At 44.4% G+C, this 12938-nt stretch overlaps 1 protein-coding gene across 2 annotated transcripts in view; it reads left to right on the top strand.

Annotated features, from left to right (window-relative positions):
* Window positions 1–12938, top strand: part of LOC117586336 (protein single-minded) — a 32709-nt gene that overhangs the window by 6561 nt on the left and 13210 nt on the right. For both annotated transcript variants that reach the window (XM_034276331.1, XM_034276329.1), the window contains exon 3: window positions 8571–8761. In XM_034276331.1, the coding sequence (XP_034132222.1) occupies window positions 8571–8761 (191 nt within the window). The remainder of the gene's footprint in view (window positions 1–8570; window positions 8762–12938) is intronic.

Genomic DNA, 12938 nt, shown 5'->3' with positions numbered 1-12938 from the left:
TGGGCTTTAAATGTTTTTGCTACCGTCTTTGGTTAATAGTTTTTTCCACTGCCGCCTGTCCGCCGCTTCAGTTGCTGGCGATTATCCATCCCCCCTCCGTTATCTATTCGAGTGTGTATCTAAGTATTTCTCTCCCTATGAGTATGTGTGTGTGTGTGTGTGTGTGTATCTGTGTGTTGGTAATTAACACCATTGCGTAATGCAGCGTATCGAAGCCTAAATAGTGCTGCTCCATATGCCAGTGGGGTGTTCGTACATATATACTCGTATGTGGAATGGGATTGAGATTTAGGATGAGGGGCGGCACTGATATCAGCCATTAAATGTAGCAACCCATCCCTTTCTCTCGCTCTGTCTCGCTTTCTTTCTCTCCATCTGTGTTTGTATCTCATGTGGCAGCAACTTTGTTGCCATTAAAGGGGCTCTCTGTCTGTGGCCTCGCGCATCAGTCATGTTGTGGAGGTGTTGAGAAGCTTACGGCCTGCTTACAGCGGTTTAGTCCAATCGATTGTCAGACTATCCTGTCCGTCTGGTCAGGGGATCAGGATCCGAAGTCGGATCAGGCACAGAGTCGGGATCTGGGATACGGTTTGGTGTCAGTGAACCGTCGCCAGGCCCAGACGAGCCCATAAAAAAGGGGCAACTCCGACCCCCTCTTCTTTCGTTCTCCAGGCCAGCCACTAATCCATAAGCCAACGAAAACTATGCTGCCTTTGACCACCTGCTTTTGGCCAACCCCGAGCACCTCTAGAGTCCTGAGGACCAGCCAGGCCTAGCCCTGGTTACTCAGCGCGAAAGCAAAACAAAAGAATTTTGAATTAACCCAAAGCGTTCCATTAAAATCCACCACCGACCGAAGGTGCAGCTCTACAGCTACAGCTACAGCTACAGTTCCAGTTCCCAGTTCCACGAGCTGGAGTGTGGCAGGACCAAAAACCAGGACGCACTGTTGCCGCCTGTTCCAGTGTGTGTTTTTCCTTTCTGTTTTTAGTGTGCGCTGAAGTGGAGCGCTCAGGGGTCGCGAGTGGGTCGGGGGCAGAAGGAGAGCCACTGCCCGAGTCCAAGGCGAGTGAGGAGGTGGGTGTCCGCCCCGAGCAGGTGATACTTTCAATTCCCTTTGTTGTACATGATACCCTCCTGGCCATTAAGGATCGTTTAACTTTGTCAGTGAGCTTACAAAATGACTTGAGTGCAAGGTAAAACGATACCCAAAACTATGGTTTGTGGGAAAGCGTACAGAAAAATCTTTCATTTAAGAGCCGAAAAATGTTGGATGCACTGCTGTTTATCTCAATCACAATCGGTTCTTACTTTGATACTAAATAGTGGAATGATACAATACATATCCAGACATCTATGCATATTCCAGAGTTCTTTTCAAGTCTTATCCTTTCTAAGCTTTCCCAAAATATTCATATAACATAGTTATAACTCCTACTCTTTGTTCTTAAGCTTCTCCCTCATTCCCCCTACCAGCATGATACCCTTGCCAGTGTGTACAAATCGAAATCAGAAATAATTTTTAATAATTATGCGCTTGTCGGGGCACACAGCGGTGGGGGAATGATAAATGATTAATGCCAAAATGCCAAATGCGCATCATTAGCGCACAGTAGCTGTAGGCCGTACCCCTCTATCTACCCCGTGCTTTGCTCCCTTCTCCCCTTCACACCCTTCTTCTGCCTTCAATCCAGCGCCCCACTAAATATAAAGGCCGCGCCCACCATAGAAAGCAGGGTGGAACCCCGGGCTGGCGGCTGCTTTTGCTACCTTTTTGCCTCAACTTTTTCTTTTGCCTTTTGCCTTCTGCTTCTGCTTCTCCTTCTTCCGAATTTGCTTCTCCTCTTTCTTCTTCTTCTTTTGCATTCCTCCCCCCCCCCTCCCCCCTCCACTATCATTCTCCTTTTGGTTTTGGCGTTCGTTCGCAGCTGTCAAAAGGTTTTCAAAGTTGCCTTTGCCCGGCGCTTTGATGTCGCCCCCGACTGTCTCTCTCTAACTCACTCTCTCTGTATTCGAGTGTGTGTGTGTGTGTGTGTGTGTGTGTCAGTAGTAGATACATTTTTTCCACACACAGTGCTTTTAGCTGGAAGTGGGGGAAGAGGGGGTAGCTCCAAAAGAGATTCCGCTGCGCGAATCGCAAAAATGTTTAATCGATAAAATAAATGAGTTGCCTTTTGCCACAGTTTTCCTGGGTTGTTGTTTTTGTTTAGTTGTTGTTGCCCTTAGCTTTTGTTGTTATTGTAGTTCATCTAGTTGTTGTTTTAGTTATTTAGTACACATATTGTTATTAGTAAAGCCTGGCGCCCATGGTTGACGTTTATTCTTGTATAGAACTCTCTGCTGAACCCAAAAGTTCATAAAACTGCCAGCACACAGACACAAACATACACATTTATAGCCGGCTATAACTGTAATATTTAATGCACTCAACAAACGAGTCACCAAAGGAATGTGTGTGACGAATAAGAATTGTTTTTGCCACTAAGATTATAAAATATTTGCAAAAGAAATTGAGAATCAATATTCCATGGAATCCCTTCAAGCTTCAGCTAACTTTCTATTGGATTTTTTTAGGATATTCTTATCGAAAGTTCCTTGCATCTGTGCGTAACCAACCTCTGCGCTAAGCCATTATACCCTCTGCCCTCTCCACGTTTATAACAAACAAAGAACATCTTCATCTGTCACTTTGGTATGCCTTGAAAATGTCACAATTAATTGAATTTACATTTTGGCATATTCGAAAATGTCAAAACAAAGGCAAAGACAAACAAAGTTAAGCGCCATTTAAAGAAGCTGTCAACATGCTACCGTGTGGCAGCGATGCACCCAATGCGGCGGGAACCACTTAAGGCACAGATCCCGAAAGAGAGTCCGACTCAGAGTCAGTGCCTTACACAAACACAGGAAAGGGGCCTCCTAATCTATGGACCACTTAATGGATCTGCGCCAAATTCACGCATAAATTTTAGTTCAGGCCTGCAGCATCCCGAAAAAAGCTGTTAAAATTAACGAGGAGAACAGAGAGAGAGAGAGAGAAACAGGGGGAGACAGCTTCTTCACAGCTTCAGAGTCAACTCATTAATTTTGTCAACCGAAAAGGGAGCGAAAAAAAGGAGGAGAATGAATCGCAGTAGCTGAAACCAAAAGCGACTACAAAACGATCGCGCAACTTTGTCAAGATAAAGCCAGGGAATGAACAGCATGGATGGAGGAGTATATACACGAGGAGGAGGTGCATCCACAGAAGGTGCATCTGGAGGAGCAGCAACAAGAGTACTACCAACTGTTGTCTGAGAATGGGATTATCCAGATTCCACCAAACAGACTCACTCGCTCGCAGGTTCACGGCCCGCGCTAATCGTCAGCAAAAGGAAGAAAAAACAATTCTTGAATGGCCAACCCAACCCAACCGAACCGAATTAAGTTGTTAAACGCATTATTTGCATATTTCCGAATGCAGTGTGTGGATGCCGCATTAAGATGCCACATGTGTCTCCTCAGTGCCTGACTCATTTGCATATTAATTGTGTAAACAGAGGTTGGAGGCCTCTTCGTTTCGCTTAATGAAGTGATAAATGTTATTCCGATTACTTCACAGGAGAGTAGCCGCCAAGCCACAATCGTTTTGATCTATGAAAAGGGATTTTTATCCCCGTTTTTCGTGTTTATTTTGAGAGCTTAATGGCATTATAGGCCCTGTTTCAAATTGTCCATAAAAAAGCGAATATTCGATCGTTCTTTACAATGATTTGCTGATGGTTTGAATCAACAATTGGTTTTGGGGTATGCAAAATCAAAAATTTAGTTGCAACAACAGCGAACGCTGATGACCCATGCTTTGTTGTTGTTTTGGCCAATGTATTTGTTTTTGGACACGCTACATGGCGTTTTGTTTGTGGGCCAAAAGGGTTGAGTGTATGAGCAGGGGGGGCACTGCGGTAGTGGGGCATCTATCAGCTGCAATGGCGGCACGCAGCTCTCGACCAGCACGCATAGGCCAAAGTCAGAAGAGGGAGAGAGACAGCCACAAAGATAGAAAGAGAGAAAGCTGATGAATGAATGAATGAATGAATGAATGAAACGAGTGTGTCTGAATGAGTGTCTGTCCCTGAGTGTGTTTGTGTGTGTGTGATTGCTGGGATTTTGGCGCCAAATCGAGCATGCCATGCGATCAACATGGTACACGCTGCGTATGCGTAATGCCGGGCATGCAACACAGAACAGAGAGGCATGCCAGCGAAGGCGTAGACGGAAGAGTCACATGGATGCCATGAACTCACGTGCCCCCAAAGGATTGCGTGTCATTTCTTTATAAACACATCCAGAAACAACAATAACAAAAATCAACTGTGGAACACTCAGCGGAGAAGAGGGAACGGAGCTTAACAGCGGCGTATGCAAAGCAGTTGATGGAAGGTGGAAGGAAGGTCTAGGGGTGTTGGGCAGGCGATTAGTAGCCCATCGACACTTTTAAAATGGTGAAATATTTAAAGGGACAAGTTTGTGCTTTATGGAAATGCTTACACCAAATTGAAAGGCAAACGAGATACCCACTGCATCAGAGTTTTGGTGCAGCTTTGTGTTAGTACGAAGGAACTTAAAAGAACCTAAAATACTCCATACAATTCAACGCAAATTTACCAACTGAAAGTACGTTCAAGCGAAACTTCACTGTATGCTAAATCTATCCCTATGTGTATACAAATGTCATGTCTGGGGCGTGGCTGCGTTCTGCGTTCTGCGGGATTTCGAGATTCTATCTTCTGTGTTGGATCTCTTTGGACTTTGCTTTGCCGCGTATTTCTGTTGTGTAGTAAGCGGAGGCGTGTGTGCAGCCTTGGACCTTGCAATTTGTGTCAACCCAACACACACACACACACACACACCTGTCTAGCACCACCCCAAGCTCAACGCTTAGGGGCAGACCATGGAAAAAACCCACAATCCCAATCCCAAAAGTCGTCCGCATTGTAATTTCTTTAAAAGCAATTCATTTCATAATGGGAAAAGGAAAGAAGAAATGTGAAGAAGAATGCCAGGATGGAGGAGAGCAGGAGAGAGAGAGAGATAGAGAGAGAGCGAGAGAGCTGGTGCAGGGAGAGCTATGAAAATGGCGAAAAATAATACATGAGGCAAAATGTTCAGACAGAACGACGACGGACGATTCGACGCTGAAGGAGAATAAAAATGGCTTTTTGGGGCTTAAGTTTTCGCAAGGAGCGTACACACAGACACACACAAACACACACACACACTGCAGTTATCCTTTGTTCGCTGGGATTCCTCTCTATACCTTTCTCTATATATATCTTTCCTTCCTTCTTTCTTTCTCTGTCTCTGCCTTGACGTTTTTATGGCCCCCAGACAAAAGGTTGAAGCCACCTTTCACCTTTCTCTTTGCCCCCCCAGAAGTCTCACACAAAGCCTCACGCCTCCTTGCGACCGACCCTTCACCTCCTCCTGCCCAGCCCCAAAAAGTTCTTTACTTTTTGGAAAGTTGTTTATGGAATTCATTTTATTCCCATTCCGTAATCCTCCTCCGTCGCTCGCTGTTCACTCCTGCTCCTGCTTCTGCTCCTTGTGTAGAGTATGCCCTTGCCATTTAGTTTCTTTCTTTTCCTTGCGCCCCGACTACTCCCATTCCAGTTGTTGCCTTCTTTTTCCTATAGATAATACGAAAATTATACATTTTATGCCGCAAACTTAGAGCGAGACAGACAACGCCTGAGCCGCTGAGAACAACAAATTCAAAAAATACAAAAAATAATACACCGCATTGCCCCCAATTTGTGTTTTTTATGTGGCCGTCAATTTTGCTGAACTGGATATTATATTTCTATGTCGATTCCTTTTGCCTAATTTCGCAGTGCATTCCAATGCGTCTAACGGTTTCGTTCCATCATCAATATAATCATCAGATCCAAGGAGAGATATGCCACAATAACTGGAGAGAACTTGCGAGTCGTTTAAAGACCTTTTCGGAGCGCACCAGACACTGATCATTTTCACAAATTTCTTCGTAATTGGACATTTAATTAAATGAATTTTCGGCCTTTATTTGAGTGTTGCAGAAAAGACAAAAGAGATTGAGGGAGATAGAGAGGGATCCCACGTTTAGCAACGATTTGTGGGCACAACTGTTCATCCTTTAACGGAATACTTAAGGATAACAGTAACAAATGGATTAAATGATCGCAGAAGAGCATCAATCAATCAATCATTATTTATCATTGATTTTAGCTCATCTTGAGCTAATTTTTAGCTCATCCTAAGCTGCATTCAGGTCTCTGTAGGATAGGAGCAGAAGATTTTGCCACATTTACCATCAATTTGTGCAAAAAACTATATACTTACGAGTATGTATCCCCCAGGAGGGAACGCCCTCTACCTATCCTCAGATACGTATTCTAGATACTAATCTTGGAACTCTTTTTTCATGCATGGGCGAGACATTGGCATTCCTTTAACCGGGAGACAACACCTTAGTGGCATGATAATGGCACTGGGATTGGGATTGGGGATTGCGATTGGGGCAAGGTATTGGCGATAGCGATAGAGGAACTCGGGGATTAGCCGACAGAAACAATTTGAGGCAACATGTCGTCCAGTTTTGTGACATCAAACGGACATGCCACTGACAATTACCCGAGAACTCAGAGCGGAGCAAAAAGCAACTGAGCGCCCGTCATATGGAAGGATGGAGGAAAGGTGTGTTGGAAGTGGCAGAGGAACCTTAGGAACCAATTAACTTAACGCGACAATATCCTGCAACAGTCCTGGAGCCCAGGTCCTAGTCGGAGTCCACATCCACGTACCGTTTCGTGTGTTTGTGTTTGTGTGTGTGTGTGTGTGTGCAGCCAAGCAAAAAGGTTTTCAAAAAAACAGCAAACAATGGAAAATGTTCAGCTAAAAAATGTTCAGAACAGTGACAAAAAAGCAACGCAAGAAATGTTGTACGGATGGGGAGAATGGAGAGGGTTGACCATGGAAGGGGTCGCCTCATAAATTACAAATATAATTATATTTAATTACCGCAATTAACTTTGTAATAATGTCAATGAAAATGATGAGACAAAATATGATTAAAAAATAACACAAACACACTCACAAGCCGCAAATGGATAGAGAGGAAAAGAGAGCTAAATATACACAGATTCAGCTACAAAAAGTTAGTTAAAGTTACAAAGATACAGCTACAGAAAGAGAGGGAAATGTATGTACTCGTAAAAGAACTCTCGAGAACTGCTGCTCGGTTTATCCGCTTATGACCGGAGATAATGATGAATTAGCGGCAAAGCTTTTGTAAACCAGAACGAACCATCCCTCCAGCCATCCGTCAGTCCATCAGTCCATCAGTCCATCAGTCCACACACAAGCTAATCCAAACTCATCCAGATTGCTGCAACAGCAACAACCCATTGCTGATTCCCCATTTACCATTCCTGGAGTCCCATCATAAACGGATTTTGCATTTATGAGCGTTCGTTCCCCGCTGGCTTCTCCTTGACGGACGGATTGTATCCGTATCACTTTTAGTATTTGGATTTACAATGGTGTATCGTCTGTGTGTCTGGTGCTGGGTTGGGCTCGTTCCTCGAACTTTTATGACATTTAATTGGAGTGCTTTCTGATTGCGGCCGACTTCTTAGTTTTGTTCTTGTTTTGTATCTGTGTACACTTGTGAATATTCCTGTTTATGATTTGATTCATGGAAATTATTAGAGGTAGTCTCTCTGTGGCTATGGAGAATCGCGGAACCTGATAATTTAAATGTCTGAATATGAATTTATTCAAGTTTAGAGTTTTGTTGCGCTTACTATTATTAGCTGATTCGAACTTTATTTGGTTAATGATCGACTTATGTGTTAGTTCTTATGGCTGTCAGACATGAAAGGCTCTCTCTATGGTAGCTTTTTGTAGGTATAAATGTTAATTTAATGAATGTTGAACAGCGTCCTTAAAATCATTTAAAAGTTCATTTTGTAGTTGTTTTTTTTGTTGTGTTGTTAAAAACAACAATATCTAATCGATTGAACAACGTTTAGCTCTTACGATTAACATTCGTAAATTGTGTAATAATGACTAGTAGTTTCTCACACAATCTTGACAACAATAGAGGGCACAGAATTGTGTAACCCGCACCCACTTCTAGTGTTAGATCGCCCAATCAACCAGAGATCAAGTGGGCATAGCTAATCGAACCTCTGGATGGAAACCAACCCTCGACCGAGAGTCCGTTTCTGCTTGGCAATCCTGGCCATCATCAGGGGAGGATTCCGAGGGTCTCTCTGTCTCTCTGTCTCTCTGTCTGTCTATTGTATATAGTTCTAGGGTAACTGATAAGTGCAATTAATAATTTTGACCTTTTCAAGTTCGCGCCGCCGCCAACGCGGCCACAGCTGACGCGAGCGGCCCTTGGCTCGCGTTCTACATTTTATGGGGAGCCAACTTTCCATTTATGCATGAAAATTGTTTTTAATTTCCCTTTTATTTTTACCCTACCATGCATGCATGTATTTCTATATTTATGTATGTCCTCTGATGTATTTGTTTCCCTCTGCTTGCAGCCTGAAGCCGCCGCCCAAGGATGGCGTCACAAAGAGCAATCCATCAAAGCGGCATCGGGAGCGCCTCAACGCGGAGCTGGATCTGTTGGCCTCCCTGCTGCCCTTCGAGCAGAACATCTTGAGCAAGCTGGATCGACTGAGCATACTAAGGCTGTCCGTTAGTTATTTAAGAACCAAAAGTTATTTTCAAGGTGAGTGTGGGAGCAGCAAATATCACCCCCAAAAAGGTGGGTTTCTCCCCGTTTCTCCCCGTCCTACTTCGGATTGTGCTTCGATTCCATTTGCCATACGGCGCGTAACAGTTTTTGGCCTATTAAATCGATTATGCTTGGTCTCTCCTGAGGAGAGACCTTCTCCCGTTGTGGCTGGGGGGGGGGGATATGGGTTTGGGTTTGGCTTAGAACATGACTCATAAATGATTCAAAACTAATTTCAACGACGCGCCAGGCGGTCCTCTAGTCTGCTCTCCTGAAACAACAAAAGAGAAACGCACATACATACATACAGGCAGGACATACAAACAGGACAGTCATATAGAAGGACACACGCACGTGCTGTTGACGGATTAAGGCAGACAGAACGAAAGGAAGGAAGGAAGGAAGGAACAGGAGCGGTTCATAGAGGGACAGGACCTCCACTAACATACAAATGTATCTACTAGTTCTCTCAGGGGTGCTTTAGACCATGCTTTAGGGATAGATGAATGGATGTATGGATGGAGAGTTCTGTGGAAGGGGATCTCGAACATATTTCGTATAATTTAAATTAATTAAAACAAATGCAATAAACGCTCGACTCTCGGGCCGGCTTGATGGCTTGATTAACGATTCGAATGGCTCCCTCCCTCACTCACTCTCTCTTTCGAGGTTATTCACATTAAGCTTTGTTTTAATGACAACAAAAAAATAACAAAGAGAGAGAGAGAGCAATATTTAATTGCTTCATTTGCCATCAAAAATTGGCGAAAGACCAGAAGCGGCTCCCGCGAAAGAGTGTGTAGTGTGACAGCTTTAATTAAGTTTAAGTGCAGAATTAAAGCGGGAGCCTGGGTGGTGCCCCTTCCCACAGCACCAGGCCCAGAAAAAGTCTCTACCCAGAACAAAGGTAACAAAACTTGAGTAAATATTTTGACAATTAGCGGTCAAGCCGTAGTTCAGCGTTAATTGCAATGGCAACAGAAAAGGAGCAGCATTTGGACATCCGCTTGCCACGTGCCACGTGCCGCATTGTGCATTGTGAAAAGTCAATATAAACATTAGTTTCCTCTTGCCTCATGGCATCCCTGCTGCCGAGCCCTATACCCAGTGCCCAATGCCCAATGCACAGGCCCAGTGGGAACCTCAAAGGAGAATGACAAGGACTACTACCGACGACGGGTTAATGGACCAGAACCGTTGCGGCGTGTGCCCCGGTGAGTGGCCTCTGTATCTGTCCACCCCCTGGGTCCCTGGGTTGTGAGGTCAAAGTTTGTTTTCCTTTTGGCTTCCATTGCTTGACCCCCCCAGATACGAGATGTTTTTCGGATATTATCGGGATCATTTAATTTACAATTAGTGTTTGTTTTGCCTTCCGCACACACACATTTTGGGACTCTCTGCGATCGAGGGACCAGCCAGGCAATGGGTTTAATTCGGAACGTGTGCCGTTCATGGGATTACCAGGCGGAAGCACTCCAGACGATTAAAATTGATTCGAGCAACGGAATGGGAAGGATATTGAACTGAGAAATTAAATGTTTTTCTTTCTCATTATAAGCCACATGGATGTAGCTACTAGATGTGCATGTGAAGCGACTAAAAACCCTTAAACTCGTATCCAATCATTACTGTGTATCTGTGTATCTATTTGATTTACTTTTTTGTAGTTGCTTGACCCTGACTTGCGCAAAAACCGAAAACCGAAAACCGAACTCCGAATTGTTCTCTGAAAGTTTTGCTTTGCATTTTGTGTTAGTTTCAGTTTCAGGACCACGCCCAACGCCCACCATGCTCCTCTCCATTCGTCTAGGACCGCTTGATGATTTACTAATGCTTTCTCTTGTATTTTTGTGTACGAGTACGAGTCGGAGAGTTTTGTGCTGCCAAACTAAATAATTAAAGCGGCCTGCTAATGGGCCATTGTCTTGGCCATGTAATAGAAGACGGCGAGAGGTGAGGGGCAGGAGTGTAGGGGGATTGGCATGGGGCTAACTGTCTATAATTGCCAAAGTGCCAAGGACCACCAACTTATGGCTATTCTGAAAGGGCCATAATTGTTAAGACGCGCAATTTATACATTTTTAATGCCCGTGGAGTGGAAGAAGGTGCTCCTGTCTCGCTGCCACTGTCTCCCCGTGCTTCGACGTCTGCCTAATTGATGAGTTGCGTAATTAAGTGGCAAGGGAAAGTCGAGAAACAATTGCTAAAAACATTAGTTGTTATGGCCCTTTAGATATTGATAGTTCTTGCCTCCACTTTTACGATTATTCTGCGGCCGTTCTTTTGGGGCACACGCAAAGCTGCCTGAAGAATTAATGCCATTAAAATGTGCCATAAAAACCAGTTCATAGGCAAATTGTGTTCCCAAGAAGCTTCCACTGCGAAGATTCGGTAATGTGAGATGGCAACAAATTTGCATATTCATTGCCGGCTCTGTCCCCTGGTCGCATTGCGTTGGTTGAAAGCCCCAACCAGAGTTCCCACACATGATTAAAGGGTACACTGAGAGAAGCGAACTCTTATTGCATACAATTTGGAGTAGATGCCTAAATGCCAGCTGTTCACACTTCTTATAATATATTTTCACAGAGAACCGAAACCAGTTTAAAGTGTGCCTCCAGATGGTTGAAATTCGTTTCTACCTAAGAGAAACCGCATGAAAACCCTTTCAGGCACCACAATGATAGTTTACTGTTTACATTCTGCCAATGATTGAAATTTGAATAATTAAAACATCCCAATTATACGATCAACAACCTGAAATAATGCCTGCCAAGAGCCATTCGTGCTTTGTGGCCTTCGTTTAACTATTTGACTTGGCAGCTTATATAATTTCAGTCAGGAAATGTAGTGCATCGAAGTACCACCATATAATCATAATTTAAACAATAGTAATCAAACATTTCCTCAACTTTAGATCTGCAATTTCAATTAACGAATTTCCCTGTTTAACTTTCAAATTTTATTGCATTTCCATGCCCATTTTACCTCAGTGTAATGTTGTCTTTTGTGCATTTCATATTCGTTAATAGATTTGCTGGCAAATCATGTCGCCATTACTTTTGACTGGTGCCTTGCAACTGGTTCTCTCGCTGCTGCTGCTGCTCGTGGGAAGTCGCAATGTTGTGGCAGCCAGCTCTAAGCATATTATGAATGAATGGATCTGTGGCAGTGGATGGGGGCATGCAGATGCACCTGATGGAAGTCACCCACCGATTATCGGGCACCACGACAAGGTCACTTGGCCACTGTCTGTCCTCTCGCATCGTATCCCTTTCTCCTTCCCCCTTTCCTTTGCTGTTGTTGAGTTCAGGTATTTATGTTATTATCAAAATTGGCCTACAGGCAAGTGCTCCCAATAGGCTTGGCTAGGGAGGGGGTGGGGCAGAAGGTGTGTGGAGGCCAAGGCTTAGTTCTTAACCTAAAAACATACTAAAAGCCAACTCCAATCTACCGCTGCTGGTGCCTCTGCCTTTGCCGTTTGCCGGCGTTTGGCCAATTTTTCGTACATTGTAACATGACTTTCGTGCGTTGCTCCAGTTAAGGCATTCCCCTCGACACCCTCACCCTTGCTCCCCCCCGGTAGTATTATAGCCAGACAATGAATGGGTCGCAGGCGGACATGCAATCAGTCAGCCAGGCAGGCGATGGCGATGGCGATGGCTACAGCGATGGCGATGCCGATGCCGATGCACTTGCCTACCAGCTTTTGCCTCTAGTCTTGGTGTTGTTGCTGGTGTTTCGGTGCGCCACAAGGCGTCGCATTGTCACGCCGTCCAATTCACAGCTGTTCCTTGCACATAAGTACTCGTTTATGTGTACCATGTACATACGTGTAGCCCAGACAACATTGCGTGACTTTACGTAGGTCGACACTCCTCTTCTCTCTCTGTGTGGGCCATAGGCTGGAGTTCTACAGATACTTCCATGTCTAAGGGCTAGTTCAATTTAAAGTCCATTAAACGATTCGGCAACTTTAAAGCGTGGAAAACCCTTAGCCCTCCCTCTCTCTCACCATCTCTTTGCGGAATGCCTTGGAATGCCAGTTGCTTAGCGAAAAGGAAGGAACCTCTAACGAGCCTCCCAATAACCATCAAAAAGTCCTTCAAGGAATGTCTGACTTCATGGTGGGAAACCGCTTAATCCGTCTCAAGGAAGTTTTTGCTGGCAA

This window comes from Drosophila guanche, unplaced genomic scaffold (genome assembly GCF_900245975.1).
Source record: "Drosophila guanche unplaced genomic scaffold, DGUA_6, whole genome shotgun sequence".
Classification (NCBI taxonomy): domain Eukaryota; kingdom Metazoa; phylum Arthropoda; class Insecta; order Diptera; family Drosophilidae; genus Drosophila; species Drosophila guanche.
Note: the sequence above shows the minus strand (reverse complement) of the source record. Positions and strands in the feature narration are given on the sequence as shown.